The 20662-nt window shown below is 43.8% G+C and overlaps 1 protein-coding gene across 2 annotated transcripts in view; it reads right to left on the reverse strand.

Moving 5' to 3' along the window:
• PAPSS1 (3'-phosphoadenosine 5'-phosphosulfate synthase 1) overlaps positions 1–20662 on the reverse strand; it is an 85662-nt gene that overhangs the window by 48356 nt on the left and 16644 nt on the right. For both annotated transcript variants that reach the window (XM_058549871.1, XM_058549872.1), the window contains 3 exons: positions 19504–19739; positions 16275–16413; positions 12152–12270 (listed from right to left, as the gene is read on the reverse strand). In XM_058549871.1, the coding sequence (XP_058405854.1) occupies positions 12152–12270; positions 16275–16413; positions 19504–19739 (494 nt within the window). The remainder of the gene's footprint in view (positions 1–12151; positions 12271–16274; positions 16414–19503; positions 19740–20662) is intronic.

The following is a 20662-nucleotide window of genomic DNA, read 5'->3' on the forward strand; positions in this document are numbered from 1 at the left end:
GCGCTGATCAAGGGCTTTCACACATGTATCTCACCCAAGCAATAAATATTCAAAATAAAGTAACTCTCAAGAGAATGAGAAGACCAGCCCCAGACTGGGAAAAAATATTTGCAAAAAGCATATCTGAAAAAAGGACTGGTATCCAAAATATACAAAGAACTCTTAAAACTCAACAGTAAGAAAATTAAAAAATGGGCCAAAGACCTGAAGAGGCTTCACCAAAGATGTACAAATGGCAAATAAACAGATGAAATGATACTCCACATCCTATGTCATCAGGGAAATGCAAATTAAAACAAGACACCACCTCACACCTATTAAAACAGCCAAAATCCAAAACACTGACAACACCAATCATTGATGAGGATGTGGAGCAACAGGTACTCTCATTCATTGCTGGTGGGAATGCAAAACGGTGCAGACACTTTGGAGGACAGCTTGGCAGTTTCTTACAAATCTAAACATACTCTTACCACACAATCCAGCAAGCACACTCTTGGCTATTTACACAAATGAGTTGAAAACTTACGTCCACACAAAAACCTGCACAGATGTTCATAGCAGCTTTATTCATAATTGCCAAAACTTAGAAGCAACCAAGATGCCCTTCAGTAGATACATGGATAAACTGGTACTTCCAGACAATGGAATATCATTCAGCACCAAGAAGCAGCGAGCTATCAAGCCATGAAGAGTCACAGAAGAACCTGAAATGTATATTACCAGGTGAAAGAAGCCAACCTGAAAAGGCTACACGTATGTATGATTTCAACTATACGACACTCTGGAAAAGGCAAAACTATGGAGACAGTAAAAAGATCAATGGTGGCCAGGGGTTAAGGGTGGTGAGGGATGAAGAGGTGAAGCATAGGGGATTTTTACGGCAGTGAAACTATCCTGTATGATACTACTATCCTGTATGATACTACAGTGCTGGGTAAGTGCCTTTTTACATTTGTCCAAACCCAAGGAACACAGAGCCCTAACATAAAGCGTGGACTCTGGGTGATGACATAGGCTCATCACCTGTAACAAACGTACCACTCTGGTGGGGATGCTGACAGTAGGAGAGGCTGTGCATGGGGGAGGGGAGCAGAGTACATGGGAACTCACTCTGTACTTGCCACCTAGCTTTGCTGTGAACCTAAAGCTGTTCTAAAAAATAAAGTCCATTAAAAAAATGCAAAACAACAAAAACTAATTCAAAATAAATATCAATGGAAGAACCAGATTTTTAAGGACATACTCCTCTATTTTTCCTGAGGAATAAGTTTGGGAAGAAACTTTTTATATTTGGACCTACATTAGCATCTTCAGTAGAGGAAAAAAGCAGAGTCAGCCATGTGCATCAAAGCAAGGATCTGAGGAAAGGCCCCGGTGCCACCGCTTCCGCTGCCCCTGTGGGTTCCGAGAATCTAGAAAGGATGATTCTCCTACACTTCTCCTTAAAGATGGAACAAAAGAGACACAGTTCAGCACTGGCTAAATCATGGGCCAGATCAGCCTCCTCCTACCGGTGAATTCAAGGCCTCTGGTCTTTCTCGTGATAAACCCAAGAATAAATAAGAAGAGTAAACATGAATGAAAAGAGAAAACAAATAACAAAATTTAAAGACAGAAAAGAAATAACCACTGCTTGCTACGATACCGACTTCAGCGAGCCTGCTCCTGGAGTGCAGACACAAGGGCACTTTCTGGAGGCCCCTGTGTCCTTCCAGCGTCCCGCTGCTCACAAAAGGAGAGTAGAAAAGTGTGTGTGTGAAGCACGAATCCTGCACAGCACAGGCCCCTCACACCCCTTCCAGATCTCCTTCTGCATTCAGCATCCTGTGGCACCACAGGGAAGGCTATCCACTGTGTTTCCAGAGGGCGAACACTCCCCGGGGGCGTTAGAGAACAGGCAGGAAGAAAGACAGCTGCCACCAGCGGCCTCCACTTTCTCTTTGTAGATACAAATACCATACAACCTGGCAGTAATGAGGCAGATGATTTCTAATGAACCCAAGAGAAAGAGGGCATGTCCTCAATTTTGCCAAGGGGGTCACAGAAACGATAGGTAAACACACAATTTAAACATAATACCTGATTTCACTGTGCACCTGAAGAGGAAACCACATAGAGATAAGATGCTTCTTTTCTTCACATGACAATTATATCTCAATAAAACAGAGAGAAAAAAAAGACTCTTCTTAAAATCTAGCAAGAGAAATAGCTTAAGGTAGTCCACTCTGTGCCTTCTAATTCCAGGAATGCTTTTTAATACATTAAGATTACAGGGCCGGCCCCATGGCTTAGCGGTTAAGTGCGTGCGCTCCGCTGCTGGCGGCCCAGGTTTGGATCCCGGGTGCGCACCGCCGCACCGCTTCTCTGGCCATGCTGAGGCCGCATCCCACATACAGCAACTAGAAGGATGTGCAGCTATGACATACAACTATCTACTGGGGCTTTGGGGGAAAAAATAAATAAAATAAGACTATAAAAAAAAAAAAGATTATAAAACAGCAGTAAAGAGAATTTGGAATTGAGAAAAACAAACCATGCTATAAACGGTCATCATGGTCATTTTTCTATGTTCCCTTCCAACTGTTCTTCGCCCACAGGCACATTACAGGAAACTGGCAGTTTCAGAAGTCTGTACAAAGCCTGTTACTTCATCGACTAGGAAACAAAAATTCAGAATCAACGTTTCCTGGAAGAACAACATGACGTGCATTAAGCGAAATGCACACACATCCTACATGTTCGGTTAGCTTCCTCGGTATGTTTGCATATGTCAACCTCTCAAAGATGACTTGAGACACACCCATCTTTCCAGCTGCAAAATAAAGAATTGAAATCCTCCACACTAGGAACAAATTCTAAAATTAACTTAAGTTACACAAAAAGTCAGGCATCATTAGGACTTTTATGAGGTAGAGTATGATAAAGTTTCACAAATCAGACTTAAAATTAAATATTTACATTAATCACAAAACATTAGGAACACAACATCCTCAAAACCAAAAGGAGATACGAGAAAGCAACAGGGGTCTATAAGTTTATTTCTGAGGTTTGTACCTAAGATGAGTTCAAATTCTAAGAGTGCAACCTTGAGCAGGTTACCTAACACCTCTGAACTGGTCTCCTTCTCAGAGGTTTTATATATACATACACACATATATATCTATGCATGTATGTTACAGGGCTGTTGTGAAGTTAAATGACTTAAATATCTGAACTGTGGGGGCCAACAGTAACTTGAAGCCTACTACAACACCAGCACTGTCCCAAGGGCTTCACGTGAATCAACTCATTGAATCCTCACGCAATCCACCTATGAAGGTAGAAGGATCCTCCTTTTACAGATGAGGAAATTGAGGCTCAGGAGAGGTTAATAACTGGCCCCAGATCCCTGCTATTCTGCCTCCCAGCGCACTTAACACAAAATAAGTACTCAATAAATAATAATTCGTTGCAAGCACGCCCCACAGCTGTCTAAGTCCTCTACGTATTAACTCACAGACTCCTCAGTACAATTCGGAGACAGAAACTATTATTATTTCCCATTTCATAGATGGAGAATTGAAGCCAGAGAAATTAGCTTATGTCTTCCAAGGTCGTATAGTGAATTGATAAGAGTTGGAACTGGGACTCCAACTCGGGTCCCAGTATTACTCTCCTCCAAAAATAAAACCTTTCCTGTGTCTGTCATGAAAACTAAGTTATGAAACATTCTGTCACACCAGTTCTTATTTTCATGATTTAATTAAACATTCACAATTCCCAGGGTTTCTGGGTAGCATATGATCTTTCTGTGTCGATAAAGTTCTAGACAGAAAGTAAAGACACTCAACATTTCAGATAGGCTAGACATTTCCATTAAGGATAAGTGAATGATTTTCAACCACCTTTTTCAAACCCCATCATCGTGAATACATTGAAAACCTCCCTTTCCACCACTCTGGGCCCCTTAGAACTTCAAAAACCAGAATCCACAGTCTGGGAACCAATGACATTGGGACCCCAGGGAAGAGAAGAATTCCACTGATACAAACAACTCTACGTAAAGCTTTCTTGGCCATCTCTGAAGCCCATATTATTGTAAGGATGGGACACCTGTTTTATGTCGTGGTGGGGCTGACTACTCTCCCCCTCCCCACATTTACCACTGATAATTGTCAACCATCGTGGAGGGTCAGAGCAGAGCACCCAACAGGCTAATCTTGTGATCTTTGTTGGATGCAACAGGGCATTTTTAGCTGGTTTCCCAGCCAGCATCACTAGATTCAGCTCACGTCAGAATACTGATGACCAGCAGCAGCGCCCACCGCCCACAGGGATGCTCCAGGCACGTGGCTGATCTGTGTTCCTTGCTCCACCCTGGAATGCCCCCTCTCCAGAGCGCCACCACGCTGGAGGGACGCTCAGGTACGCCAATCTGCTCCCTCTGAAGAGATGCCCACAGTGACAACTGGGAACAAATACTTCTACACATCACGTCTCCAGTTTCCTTCAACCACACCCCAAGTTAAAAAACCAATGTACAAACGATTTGTGAGCAAATCCAAGTGTCTCCAAGAAAACTCGCTGAACATGAAAGAGTAGTATCTATATAAAGTATGAACCCAAATTATTTTTTTAATGTTTTGTGCACTAATAAAGCATGGCTCTAGGAATGAATGCATTTCAGTAGTGTGCTGCTTTATACGCAAGAACATAGAGGCTATAATTATTTTCTTTTCAAGGGGGAATTTTTTTCTTGAGTCAAAATAATTTTTTCATTATAAGCATTTCACAAAATTCTTCTCTCTTCAAAATTTACATCAAGCAATATTTTAAAATGAGTTTTAGCCTCACAACTTGGATACAAAATTCTTCTGATGCCTAACCAATGCCAAAATAAAAGTTCAAGAGGTTGCTACTGTTTTTCTCTTCAAAAAAGATACATCAAGTGAATACTTTTGGAATTAACACAAACATAACAGCATGAATCAAGAGGAACATGAAACATTTGCTTAAAGAAAGCACGCTCTGTGTAGATTCTATCTGTAGAGAGAAGAGGACTCTACCCTCTATCTTTTTGTAGGAATACAAAAAGAATCTTAAAAATGCAGACACAGGCAGTTTCTAGGACATCCTACTGACAATCTTTCCAGCTTCCAAAACCACTACTAAGCATCTAAAAGCAGCAAAACCACCTCAAAGTAGGACAAGATATCTGGACAGCAGAACTGAGAGTCCCTGCCACATGAGCTCTCCATTTTATTTGGGATTCATTAGGGTTTCCAAAGACACAGCCGGCTATTAGAAAACAACGTCTTCTTCTCCAACTTGCACATATAAAACCCTTTATTTCAGGAAATCTTCTTTAAAACAGAAATAGATCCAGGTGGGGAGCAAGTCTTACAGACCTAAGCCCTCAGCTCCAGTCTCAGGGCTCCCCAGTCCCCCGGCACTCAGGGGACAGGGGACACGGTGCTCCCAGAGGCCTCCTGCCTCGGGGTCAGTGAGCAGCTCACAAGCCACCACTAATGAGGAAGGTCTAGAAATATTTAAATATTATGAATGTTTAAATATTAATTTTTGAATGTAACTTGGGTATTCAGAATTTTTTTTCTTTGCTCCACCGACTGAACACAATCTAAGATCTAACATATGCTGTATCGACACATTTGTTCAAAGAGACAATTGTTTGTTTTTGTCTGGAAACTTGCAGGCAGAACATTCCCACCTGAAAATAGCAGTTCTTGGCTTTTCTTTTTGATCTTCCAAAGGAACTCCGAACATGTTAATAAACACAGTGAGTCCACATTTTAAGTTTTTCAAGTATTTTCTGCACTTTTTTTTTGAGCCAAATCTGCTGAACAGCTTTGAACACTAGAGCTCATTCATATTTTTATATAACTATTAAATTTCTATTATCTAAACTACATGCATCCAGAGCAAGAACACTGAGCAACATGCTGGTAACACTTTCAAATCAAGCTGAAAGTCTGGTTTTTACGTGCAGTATAAAATCCATTCAGAGCACCAAACCACCATTTCATAAAAAGACAAACCTTTAAATAATTTATAGCACTAGTAAATCTAGAGTTCCTAGTAGATTTAAAAACAGTATTTAAAATATCACTTTAGATTAAAACCAGCAGCAAGAACCCTACTTCCTGATGTCAGAACACACCAAGTTAAAACGCATTACCAGCAGGCCATCTAGTGACCGTTCGAGCGGTAGGAAAAAAATTAAATCCAAAAATCCTCAATACTTTTCAGTGTCTTCTATTTTCTTGAATAAAAATATGCCAACTGAAGCACGTTAAGAAAATAAAGATTTTTTCCTATCTTCCATCAAAAAACAAAAAAATAAATTCTTTAAAAAAAGATGAGTGGCAACTAGCTTGAAAAAAAAAAGAAAGATGCTCTGATGAAATACATTTATATAATACTTTTTATTATATAAATGACATTACCTATCCCAATTATATTACATAGGCCAGATCAAAAAATAAATAAGACAATCCAGAGATGACAGAGGATACGTTAACATTACACTAACCAAAAGACTCATCATCCTAAAATACCCATGTACAGCACACTAAAACATACCCTATCTTAGGAAAGAACATTAAAGAAACAACACCTGGTAGGATTTATTTCAGAATACTCTCAACGAGGTAATACCAAGCATCAAATAGAACAAATCCTATTGGCTGCCGTGGAGACAGCACTTCCCAAACACCTGCATCCTCTAGCAAGTCCCAATACTACCCTCTTGGCTCTAATAAAAAGCGGTGGTACAATGGGGAAATACATATTTGGTCTTTGTCCCTGGTCCCTGGCACAGAGCTCTGACAACCCTTGGAATCTCCTGAGTGATAAGAGTGTCTGGAAAGATAATGGGATGACCCTAGGCTGAGGGGCTCCTCCGAGAGACCAAGCCAGATTAGAGGGCTGGACCACTCAGCTCCATCGCAGGACCCCTGGGCTAGAAGGGACTAGAACTGGAGCTCCGTCACCAATGGCCTAAGATTTAATCACTCACGCCTACGTGATGAAACCCCCACACAAACCTCTAAAGGACAGGTTCAGAGAGCTTCTGAGCTTGTGACCACATGGAGCACGGCGTGCCCAGAGAGGGCGTGGAGGCTCCAGGGCTCTCCCCGCTCCCCCGGCCCCTACGAGTCTCTTCCATTTGGCTGTTCCTGAGTTGCACCCTTTACAATAGACCGGAAACAGTAAGTAAAGCGCTTTCCCGAGTTCTATGAGTTGAATTACTGAACAGGGTGGGGGAGGGGGAGGGGGAACCCTTGGCCGCAGTCAGCCAGGTAGGAACGCAGGTGGTCTGGGCACCCTATTGGCAGCTGGCATCTGAAGCAGGGGCAGCCTTGCGAGACTGAACCCTTCACCTGTGGAACTGAGCTGACTCTGGGAGTCAGTGTCAGGATTGAACTGTGGAACGATTGAATCGTTGCACACCCAGCTGGTGCCAGAGACTCAGAGAACTGGCTGGTGTGAGAAAAAAACCCTCCAAAGTCTAAGAAGCTGAGCCTGAAGAAGAGATAAAATATACTTAGCTTTATTTTAGACATAGTTTTCATTACATAAGGCATAATAACCCAAGTCCCTCATTTACCACTTAGATTGAGGTTTTAGAACCTCAGTGAATCATAACTTATCTGGCAAAATGCGCCTCAGCTTTCCAAGGTAAATCAGGTAACCTACACATGCTTTTCTTATTTCACACCACACAGAACCTTTCACACTAACCAGGGACAGGCACGGGCAGTGTATTTCTTTACTAGTAAACCTTCTTTCCAACCCAGGCAGTGCTGTCTTTGATCTGCTCTGAAACACTTAAAAGTATTCTAAAAATATTAAATCTTTCTAAGAGAAAATAAAACTACGTATAACATTCTAACATTGATATGACAAATCTCAAGTAAAAACACAAGGGTAAGTTCAGTGTACAATGTACAAAAAATGCAAACTACAATCAAAATAAAAAGGAAAAATACTAGAAACAGTTTCAACGAAAATGACATATAATATCTATTGATTTCATAAAAATTTATAAGAAAACTATAAAACAAACCCAATAGAGTAAAAGTAGAGTAAGAACAGACAATTCACTAAAAATGAAACACTGAGATTCCACAATAGAACATCACCTAACAAGAGGAAAGGCCTATAAATAATCCATAGAATCTATGAAATCTACAGAATCCTAAACTTCCTTGAGCCCATCGCAAAGCTGAGGTCCTAAAGCAGTAACGTGAACTGCTTCCAAAGAGTGACAGCCCCAACAGGAAAAGACATGACACATGAAGGTGGGAGACGTGGGAGGAAGTGGTGGCTGCAATGAAGGCAGGAAAGAGGACACAGTCAAAATGATTTCAGAACCCCTACAGGCTGAGTGTGGACTGGTGTGACAGGCTAGCCTAACTGGGAGCCCAGACACAGGGGCTCTGCACTCACTCACAAGCAGGCCTGGAACAGGTACTCAGAAAAAAGATCAGGAGCAGGTCTGGAGACTAGAGAGAGCTCTCCTCGCTGGCACAAAGGCACAAAACTCTCCCCACTCTCTGGATCCTTGGCTCACAGAACACAAAAGCCTAAAGCTGATGGGAAAGGGCAGAAAACCCTCCCAGGATCCAATGTTTCTGAAGGAGAATAGAGCCAAATATGTCTGCAGAAGAGAGGGAGGTGGAGGAAACTCGTGGTCCAGGATCCTGAACTGATACAAACCAGGGATCTGCTAATGCACGTGAAGAACAGAAGACCTCCAGGTTCAAGGCAGAGGTTGGCTACCACGCAGGGAGGAGAAAGGACATTGAGAAAGACCCACTCCAAGATCCAGGAGCACAGGTCCTGCCTAAGACTGAAGCTGGACCAGCAAAACTGAGAACCACTACTGCTCCCCTAACATGAGCCTAGCACTAAGGAACAAGCAAAGCAGTTCACTGCTGAGAGAGGACCAAGAGCCTGGAGAGAGCTCCTGCGTGGTGCAGGCAGGGAATGCTGGCAGCTGAGGTGGAGCAGAACACAGAAAACTCTGCGCAGGCCTGGCCATACTAAGCACAAGGCAGGACAGCCCACCACTGCAGGAATATGAAGCTGGGGGTGCAGTGAGAGACACTAGAGAACAAGGAAACCCAAACCCAGCTGAGCTACCGACTACAGTAACTCAGCTCACTGCACTGACAGGGTGACTGAATGCCCAGGCATAAATACTATCTACCTCAATCTCTACTGTTCTTCCAGCTTTCGGTACAAAATTATAACACACCAAAAAGAGCAAGAAAAAACCGCCCACTGTTAAGAGATATAGCAATCAACGAAACCAGATCTAGAAATGACCCAGAGGTTGCAACCATCAGGAAGGACCTGAAAGTAACTATCATTACTATGTTAAGGGATCTAGTAGAAAAGTGCACAACATGCAGGAACAGTAACTTCAGCAGAGAGATGCACAATACATACATAAAGAGAGCGAGGGGCCCGCCCAGTGGCTCAGCAGTTAAGTGCATGCGCTGCACTTCGGCAGCCCGGAGTTCACATGTTCAGATCCCAGGCGTGCACCGACACACCGCTTATCAGGCCATGCTGTGGCGGCGTCCCATATAAAATAGAGGAAGATGGGCACAGACGTTAGCCCAGGGCCGGTCTTCCTCAGCAAAAAGAGAGGATTGGCAACAAATGTTAGCTCAGGGCTGATCTTCCTCAAAAAAAAGAAGAGAGCCAAATAATGAGAGAATTTTTTTAATCATTATCAGTATTTAAGAATTCCTTCTACGGGCAAATACAGCTGAGGAAACAGTAAACTTGAAAATAAGTGACCAGAAATGATCACATCTGAAAAATCGAGACAAAAAGAGTGAAAGAACAGAGCACCTGAAGCTGTGGGACAACATCCCACTGTCACACGTGCACCTGGAGGCCCAGAAGGAGAAGAGCGAGTCGGGCAAGAGAAACACGTGAAGAGATAACAGTCGAGAGTTTCCAAAAACTAGTAAAAGAACCAAGCAGCAACCCAAGAAGGTCAGAGAACTCTAAACTGGAAGAAAAAAGACTCAAACATACTGAGAGATCTAGACACACCATACTAAAACTGCTAAAAACCAAAGAGTAAGAGAATATCTTGAATTCAGGCAAAAGAAAGAAGAAACATTACAAAGAGAAGAACAAAGAAAAGAATCAGAAACAATGCAAACCAGAGCACCAAGGTGCAACATCTTTAAAGAACTAAAAGAAAAATCGGTCAACTCAGAGTTCTATGCCCAAGGAAAATATCTTTTAAAAATGAACAGATGAGGGGCCGGCCCAGTGGCGCAAGCGGTTGAGTGCGCGCGCTCCGCTGCGGCGGCCCGGGGTTCGCTGGTTCAGATCCCGGGCGCACACCGAAGTACTACTTGGTAAGCCATGCTGTGGCAGCGTCCCATATAAAGTGGAGGAAGACAGGCACCGATGTTAGCCCAGGGCCGTCTTCCTCAGCAAAAAAAGAGGAGGATTGGAGGATGTTAGCTCAGGGCTGATCTCCTCACAAAAAAAAAAAGAAAAAAGAAAAATGAACAGATGAGAAAGATCTGATATAAATCCTTTCCCAGTTCATTCGTCTGTGCCTCCCAGTACGCTATGTGCACACTGAAACCGTGGTCTCTAACGCTCTCTAGGAGCTGTATACAGGCATGTGGCGCCTAAGGACACGTCAGTCAATGGCGGTCCTGTTAGATGAGTACCATACAGCCTAGGTGTGTAGCAGACTGTACCACCTAGGTTTGTGTGAGTACACTCTATGATGTTTGCTCAACAACAAAATCGCCTAATGATGCACTTCTCAGAACCTATCCCTGTCATTAAGTAACACACGACTGTACTCCTCTATCACCCACAATGTAAATCCCTCAAGGACAGAAACATAGCTCGTTGATCTTTGTGTTGCCAGCGCCTAGGACTGCGATGAACTACAGTAGTGGGTTTTCACAGATGTCTGACTGACGATGGATGATGAAAGATGAATGCTGGTGCAGCCTGGGAGAGAGGGGAGGGAAGCCAGAAGCAGAGCAACAGGACTGGTCCAAGAGCTCAGAAGCTGGTTAACAGGAAACCTGGAGAGCAGGAAGAAGTGCAAAACCTTCTGGGATCAGGTCTCATTACCTGCAGGTAACACATCCATATACAAAGAAAGGCATCAGACCAGTGCAGCTACCAATTCATATTATTTCTATTTATTCAGCTAAAATGTTTAGATAAGGAAAATAAATTAGGAAGGTGAGTCCCAGGTTAATTATCTGGTAGATATTTTATAATACGGAAAAATTCAAAGTCTAAAAATTTATAAAATAGGGTAATTTAAAAAAACGTTGTATGTCTAATATAGGCAATAAGAGATGTTAGATGAAAGAGGTTTATGATAATAGGATTCTAAAGATCAAGACGGGATTCAAAGGCCATAAGCCCCAGTTAGGACAGGGTGAGGAGCATCGATGCATCGCTGTCTGCCACCACTGCACCAGGAGTCCCTGCGCAGCACTGGCCACGACGAGGGCAGAGAGTGACCACCGACACTTCACGAAGGCTGATCCCCCCCAACTAAGTGAACCATGTGACCTTCCGCTGGAACAGGGGAAGAAGGACTGGACGTGAGGAGGAAGGAGCAGAGAAGGAAAGAAAAAAACTTCTCAAAACTCAGACGAGACCGAACTCCGAGGGAATGACAAAGGTCCCTATGTCCTGGAGCCTTTCCCTCCCTCAAGTTCAACCAGAAGGATATACCATCACGTTGTCACAGGGAAACGCGGGGCACTCTCTAAATGCCCAGGAAAAGTTAACTACACTATATACCTTAACTGAAACAAACATAACAATGCCAAGTTGTAGAGCTGAATAATGAGGCAGAGGTTTCTCTCTTGGGTATTTGTGTGGTAAAATTACTGGTAAAATAAATGGTAATTTGGCTCTCAAGCCTCCTGCGATTTATGTTGACTGGGACATTTCCCATGTTGTAACATACGGTGCCCCCATCACAGTGAACACAGTGACACACACAGAATGTTGTCAGCACCACACAGAATTTGAAGCACAGACGGCACTCCGCACTACTACCAGGTTTCTTGGAGGCGCAGGTCCTGAGATGGACACAGTGAGTCTGCCGACGCCGTGTCTGATCTTCTCTTACCCGTTCCTGCAGAAGCTCCACAACCTGCTGCACGCAGTCATTCACGTCACACGAGTCTGTTTTCAGCACCAACTCAGGGGCCTCCGGTTTCTCATACTCAGAATCAATCCCCGTGAAACCTACAAAGGCACCAGATTAAGGCGGGGGGGGGGGGATTAACGTTAAAATAGGTTTGTTTCTTTGGTGCAGTCTGTGCTCTGTTGAAACTAACCTTTATGCCAACCCCTCCAAGTTACAGGGCTGTAGCACTGAAGCTGCTTTCTGGGGAGAATATTTCTAACTACACTTTTGTTTCTTCTTTAAACACGCAGTCAATTCCCTCATTACTCACAGTAGTTATGTTGAGTAAAGTGGCCGAGAACGCTGACTAAGTAAGCACCGAACCACTGCTCCCAGGGGACACAGGGTAGGCTTCCTGCAAGCCTCTGGTCACAACACTTTCTAATTTTACAAACAAATTTCAGGGAGTAGGCGAATGTGCAAATATGGAAGCTTCAAACAACAAAGGTCAACTGTACCCACTTCTCCTGTCACCTGTCTTTTTTTTAAGTAAACTGACTATGAAGAGACAGGAGTGAGGGCCAAGCGACCCAGAGCATCTCAGTTCCTCCCCAGGAACACAGGACATGGCGCCTGCGCCCCGGGTGTAAAACCAGACTTGGCGATGTTTCCCTCCTCTCGATGCAAAATCTCTCACCAAGTCAATCCGCCCACCACAGTCACCAGGATTATCTACAGCCACATTGGAGCCCTGCAGGTTTCTCTGCCATCAGATCAAGGTTCAGGACAGACAAATTACTGCTATTAGCTTAAGCAAACATGAATCAGGAAGGTGATCCTGTTATATCACAAAATACATGCCATAACCAAATATAATCAATTTGGATATTAACCACTAGTGAGATTTTCCCTATTGTATATGTGTTACTGTGTAACTGCCAAGAAAAGGAAGATGACATCATGTTCCCCAGGACAGGCTGAGCTAAAGATACGCTGCTCCCATCTCACACTTCTGACGACACCCCACACAGAAGTCGCCCCCGGCCCATCTCACACTTCTGACGACACCCCACATACAAGTCGTCCAAGGCCTGTCTCTCACTTCTGACGACACCCCACACAGACTGATGACACCCCACATCGAAGTCGTCCCCGGCCTGTCTCACACTTCTGACGACACCCCACACAGATGTCGTCCAAGGCCTGTCTCACACTTCTGACAACACCCCACACAGCAGTTGTCCTCGGCCCACCTTACACTTCTGATGACACCCCACAGAGAAGTCATCCAAGGCCCATCTGCCTCAGAATAACTAGGTCATCCTTGGGTTTGAATGGTAAACATGAATTTAAAATCATTACTATTAAGAGGCACAGTTATCAAAAGAGTTCTAAAACAGACACAAGTCTACAGCCCACTCATTTCATTTTTTTATATTTGATATTTCTAAGTATCACATGAAGTCCTGAACCCAAGAAGAAATTTCTGCATTACCAATGCTCCCAAGAGAATTTAGTGGTGAGGCACAATAAAATAGATAGGAAAAAAATAATTCTGGTTAAAATACTAGGTCTTAAGCTCTGATTCTCAAATGTAGCTACACTGGAATCACAGAGTCCCACCCCCACGAGACTCTGCTCTCACTGGTCTGGGGTACAGCCCTAGCACCAGATTTTTAAAAGTTCCCCTGGGTAATGCTAATGTGCAGCAAAGCTTAAGAAGCACTGTGTTAGAAGACTTGGCTTAATAGCTTAAGAGTCCAGGAATTCTCTTCCTAGCTAATTTATCCCGTTAGTGATTATAATAAATGTACGTTGTAAGAAAAACATGTGTATTTAGGTAGATAATTAACTACTTGAGCAGTAATCATGAAAATAATCTAGGTATTAGAATGGCTGACACAGGGACACATTTACAGTTTAGTAAATGCCACAGAAAGGCCTATAAAAGCTTGACGTCCACTGAACGTAGCCAATCCCATCTGTCCTTGAAGGTTTACCCGCACGGCTCGGAAACACGGAAGGGAAGCACTGACAGGGAAACTTTTAAGCACCGTTCTGACAATGAGTAAATGACCTTTTAAAACAATCAGCTCTACAACCAGGAACTCTAGCACCACAGCAAACCCAAAATAAACGTGTGGACACACATATATATCAACCTAAGAACATTTTATCAGGGCCAGCCCCGTGGCTTAGTGGTTAAGTGCTCGAGCTCCGCTACTGGCGGCCTGGGTTCGGATCCCGGGTGCGCACCGACGCACTGCTTCCCCGGCCATGCTGAGGCCTCGTCCCACATACAGCATCTAGAAGGATGTGCAACTATGACATACAACTATCTCCTGGGGCTCTGGGGAAAAGAAAAAGGAGGAAGAATGACAATAGATGTTAGCTCAGAGCCGGTCTTCCTCAGCAAAAAGAGGAGGATTGGCATGGATGTTAGCTCAGGGCTGATCTTCCTCACAAAAAAAAAAAAAGACGGACATTTTATCAATGTTTACTCAGGGGAACTTAGAAATACTCAGGGAAGTAAACAAGTAACACAGAGAAACTAAACCAGTGCAAACCCACTCCCAGATAGAGAACGAAAACTTGAGTGACTCGAGGCGTTCTGGATGCGGTCTTACTTATCTCTGCGTCCCCAGAACCAAATATGTACCTTGCAAACAGAACCATCGATAAATGTGTTGAACATCCGATTTCCACTCCCCCTTCTCACCCACCCAACAAGCACTTGCTGTGTGAGTGCCACGCTCTGAGCCACGCACTGTGCTAGCTTCTAAAGACACAGAAATACTCAAGATGATGCCCCTGCTCACAGTAGCTTACACCGGCCGGGCAGACAAACCTGCCTCCCTCACCGATCCATCCTCGAAAAAACAACAAAACCAGCTGCAACTAAAATAAGTAAAAGATTAGGAGTTCCAGATCCTAGATCAGAGATCCAAATGTCTATTACAAAAAACTGAAATGAAAACTGCCCATCGACAGAGAGGGTGAGACAGAAGAGCAAGGGCTCAATTGGGTTCCCTCCAGTTGTCAGAAATTATTCAGGTCAGGCAGCCGGTTCTTTCTGCGTCAAGAAAGTGCCGGCTTAACGGGGGAAACGGAGTCTCCACGGGGCATGACTGGATATCAGCCTTGCCCAAGGAACCAGACTTCACTGCAGCAGGCGGAACTCGCCCCTGCGGAAATGCTCAAGCGTTCCCAGGTCCAAACGGAGAAGAGCCCAGAACAACAGGCTTATCCTTCCCGCTCCGCCTTCTCCTTGCAGGGCCAGCAGCTGAAAGTTCCTGGGAGCTCCTGTGATGGTCCTAGGCCATCACACTCCCTGCCAGGAGGGCAAACAAAAGTCACCTGCATGAATCATTGACCCCTAAACAACGCTGACTGAGTCATGTATCTTTGATTTTTCCTTAATGCTGGCATGTCCTCTGTTTCTGTTAACAATTACAGGATTAATGTCAAAGGATGTCTAGAAGATAAACGATAGGATTAGGATCAAAGGCCACAGCAGACAGGCTCCAAATGTCTCCTTCTATGACCAAATGTTCACCACAAATGAAGCTCTGGGAGTAGACCAGAAAGCCTAAAAACCAAGGTGTCTATATTTTCATGGAATCAATGATATGTTAAATCAGTCTAATTCAACAGTTGTACACTGAATGAATAAGGGACCATTCCAAGCACTACGATATAAAAAAGAATAAGACATGGTCTTTGCTCTCAAGATGCTTATAATTCAGGCATTTTTCCTAGTAACTTGGTATTTCCTGCCTTTTCACTGCAACAAAGAGAACAGAAGTGGCAGCAGCTAGCAACTGATATCCAGTCTACTATCAGGCACCTAATTATATCAAGTAGGTTTCCACCAACCTCCAAAGCCCCAACCCTCAAACTGTCGTGTGAGTGGGATTCCAGCCTGATCAATGATCCTGGCTGGGTGCCCACAGTGCCAAGCACTGCTGCTGTGCCCTAGAGAGACAACAGCATGATAAGATCCACTTTCTCTTCTCAAAGAGTTGAGTCATCTGAACACTCCCAATCTCACAGAAAAGATCAGTCTCAGACAAAGTAAGATAAGATATCTAAGCAAAAAGAAACGGAAAAAAGCACTACTTACCTTTAATTTCTCCAGCCCGTGCTTTTTTGTAGAGTCCTTTGACATCCCTCTGTTCACAAACATGCAGAGGAGCATCAACAAATACTTCAAAAAAAGGTAAACTTGCACCCTCATGAATTTGCCTTGCATTGTTGCGATCCTTAGAAAAAAGACATAATTAAAATCAGTGCTTATACGAATCAAAGGTACTATATTAATATCAAGGACAAGTAAAAGTGCTTTTCAGCAGAGTTAATGGAAAATAGACAAAATTTAACTTATATTTTTAAAATATAAACTGAAAAAAATAAATCCAAGAAATTAAAGGTTAACACACCCATTCTTCACAACAATTTTAAAAGGCATACTATCCTAAAAACCCAACATATTGGGGAGTTACTGGAGGGAAAATAACAACGCCCCATAAAGACTTCCTAAATTTTATGAGGAACCTGAGCCAAAGCCCAGCTCGAATGCGGCGCCGTCAGGCCGCTCTCTAATATCGCGTTCAACCTCAGCCGGAGCTGACAGGAAGGCAACTTCACAAAAGGTCCTTTCAGAAGCTGAGGCCAGTCTACCTACTTGCCAAACGCAGGCTCCTGCAGCCGCTTCTCATCTCCAGCATTCCCAGAACTTTACTTTTCTGCACAGCTCCTAACCCCCAACTCTGGTAATCACCCTCATGGCTCAGACTAAACTCTCTCCACCCTGTCCTCTGGAACACTGTTTCCTTTGTAAGTCAACCACGTTCTGCCTCACCTTGCCGTTCTCAAATGCAGCTCCACATTCATACTCTGTACACAAGGCAGTGCCAACACTTTCAAAGCCAGCCCCGGCAACTTCCCCCATTCTATCCCCACATGGCTCATTTGAGCACTCGCCACCTTTCTTACGGCACTTCTGAGAAACCATGCCTACTTCCACCCCAACCAGACGACCATACTTCCTATTTCAAAAAAAGAATCCCCAGGCACGAACACTCTCTCTCTGCCATATAAAGTCATCTACATCCCCCAATCCTTATCTGCCTCCTGCCACTCCTCCCATCAGATTCCAAACCGCCTTTCCTCTCACGGACGCTGCTCAACCCATTGTCCCTACTCCATTTGATATGCTCTAAGCATAGTCCAAACCTCATTCCTGGTGTCCTTCGAGATGAGATCAACAAAAGTCTTGCTCCATACTTGCTCCCCCTGAGCAAACCAGGGGGCCAAAAAGCAGATCAGCACATACTTTTAGATATCCAGGTCTCAGCTGATAGCTCTTCAAATCAAATGTTACTGACTTGCTCCTTTTCTAACAGTTGCAAAGATTCCCAGAAGGCACAAGAATACCACTGTTATTTTATAACTGTGGAAATTGTTTATATCCAAGGATTCAAGAACTCTAAACAACTCTCATTCTGCTTATACCCTTCATTATCAATATACTTTAAACTGATGTATTGACACTGATCCCAACATTTCAGGAAAAAAGTAGCTAGTCCTCACAGAACCGTTTAGAACTCCTGCCATGGTTCAATTAAGTGAACTTGTATGATTAACACTCAATCTGATACTTATCTGTAACTCTTACAGCTCCAAGTTTGTTTTTGCTTTTAAAAAAGTCTAAGTAAGCATCCAAATTTGCTTACGATACAGTACTAGAATTGTGCTAGTATTTATTACATTTACTGAGTACTTAATACACAGCAGGCACTGTGCTGAGAGCTCTGAATGCACGACTTCCCTCGGAGCAACCCTATGAGGCAGGCATTATCTGAGCTCAGAAGGTAAAGTGAACTGGCCAAGGTCCTAACAGCAACTGGCAGAGCCGAGACTTCAGCCCATTGTGTCTGCCTCCAAAGCCCCTGCCTTTACTCACTACACTCCTAGCCTGCTGTGTGATGTCTGGACTTCCTAAGGGGCTACGCGATCATTTAGCAAACACTAAATATCTACTGGCTTCCAGGAACAGGGCTTGGCATCAAGATTACAAAAATAAATAAGACGCAGTCCCAGCCCTCTAGAAGCCAGCAGGGTTTTGAGGCAGCAAAGCAGGGTGGGCAGGAGCATGGACTCCAGTCTGTCTGCGTACAAATCCCTGCTCTGCCACGTCGAGTGTGTGCCTTGGGGAGCGGACACCTCTGTTTCCTCACCTCTACCTTCCTCGTTGGGTGATGAGAACTAAATGGATTAGCTCACATAAAACCACCTTAAGACAATTACCAGTAAGTGTTCAATAAATGTTAGCTACTATCATCATTAGTAGTAGTAGCACTGCTGCTGCTGCTGCTAACACCACCAACCAATGAACTGGTATTTATAGCAAAACAAGGTGTTAAGGTACAATAACAAAGGCATCAGCACAGGTAGCCAACGAAGACTGAGGGAAGAGGGGCAGGTACTCCGGAGGAGACAGAGACCTAACACCCAGGTTAGATAGCTAACCTGAGGCTCAAAGCATGAACAGGAGTCAACTGACGCTGAGAAGAGAAGGACACAAAGAAGGAGAAGAGCGCCTTTCAGGCAGGAGGGGAAGCAAAAATCTCACGGTGAGAAACAACATGACTTTTTCAGAGAAATACAAAAAAAGTAAATTGGTGCTGCTACAGTCTCTAAAATAAGAGGAAGAGGCTGATGAGAGATGAGGCTCCAGAATTGTGAGCAAAGAAGCCACAGTAGGACACATGTCAAGAAACTGAAGATTTTCCCAGGTGTCTGATATATGTTTAGTATTTACTGTAGGTTTACTGAATTGAAAAGTCAAGCTTGAAATAACTTGGCCATTGGCTTGAGGCCAACAACTTTGGTTCACTATGGGGGGTGTTTTTATAGCAGGTTTTATCAAAAATGAATTTATGCAGAAAGTTGCAGCACAAAAATGTTGTAGGTTAAGGGGGCCGGCCCCGTGGCATAGTGATTAAGTTTGCACGCTCCACTTCAGCGGCCCAGGGTTTGCAGGTATGGATCTCGGGCGCAGACCGATGCACTGCTTGTCAAGCCACGCTGTGGCAACATCCCATATAAAGTAGAGGAAGACAGGTACGAATGTTAGCCAGGGCCAATCTTCCTCAGCAAAAAAAGAGGAGGACTGGCAACAGATGTTAGCTCAGGGCTAATCTTCCTCACCAAAAAAAAAAAGTTGTAGGTTAATTATTTTAATTTGGATTTAGCCTCAAAGCACATGTCAATGTTGACACTATTTGCTTTGCCCGATGCCGTCTTCTCAACCAATGTAATCAGAACAGCAATGGCACAGAGCCACACACCTGAGTATAAGGCGATATAAAACTTGTGATGCACACCAAGCCGGCATCTGCAAACAGCTTGGCAACTTCCGCAATGCGGCGAACGTTCTCTTCTCTGTCTTCAGGACTAAAGCCAAGATTCTTGTTGAGACCCTGACGAATGTTGTCACCATCCAAAGTGTAGCATGGTATACCATGGCAAACCAAGTACTCCTCCAAAGCCATGCTCACCGTGGTCTTCCCTGCTCCAGACAAGCCTAAAATCAGAGAGTCCAAACAGATTCCACAGGGCAAGTCAGAAGGATAACCACTTAGTAATAATTTCAATCACAGGCTTCACTGCACTCATTATTCACAGCAGTCTCTCAGTTAACATTCTTATCCAATATTTCTCTATAAGATTTACCACTCATCTAGCAAAACATCTGTAGTTTAAATACAATAAGTACTTATGTTTTTAATAACGCCTATGCCCAAAGTTTTCTAGAAATCACTGACGAGCTTCACAGGTTTAACCAATTTTAACATCAGACGTGGTTAGATAGATAGACATCCTGCTTTGTCCTCTTATTAGCACTATTCTAAAGCTGCGTGCCAATTTTAAAACAAAGTTATATGTCCAAACTACTTATGGGAAGGGAAAAAAAAGAAAGGACAGAAGGGAAATCACCCCTTACCCCAAGACCATCACCTCTCACAGACCACCAGGACAGAAGTAACCAGGAGTCCAATTTATAACATAATCAACCCTGGAGAGAATGTCCTCACTCAGCTCGTCTTCCTCTACCCATGCTGACTCACTAGCCAATGAGAAGTAAAGGAGAACGACAGGGCACATTTACCCACTGACACTCGCCACCTTGGTGAGTGTGTAATTACAGAATTCATAACTAAGGTAGTTATGAGGCAAGAAACAAAATACTGAAGTCTAATGTACCGATGCTCCTGAAAGAAGCCATGGTAGTACAGAAGGCTAACCGAAAAAATTAGAAAAGAGGATGACGTGTTGAGAGGATCAATATAGTGTTAGTTGCTTTACATATTAAAAACATACATCAGGGCCGGCCCCGTGGCTTAGTGGTTAAGTGCGTGCGCTCTGCTACTGGCGGCCTGGGTTCGGATCCCGGATGTGCACTGACGCGCCGCTTCTCCGGCCATGCTGAGGCCGCGTCCCACACAC

This window comes from Diceros bicornis, chromosome 11 (genome assembly GCF_020826845.1).
Source record: "Diceros bicornis minor isolate mBicDic1 chromosome 11, mDicBic1.mat.cur, whole genome shotgun sequence".
NCBI classification, from domain to species: domain Eukaryota; kingdom Metazoa; phylum Chordata; class Mammalia; order Perissodactyla; family Rhinocerotidae; genus Diceros; species Diceros bicornis.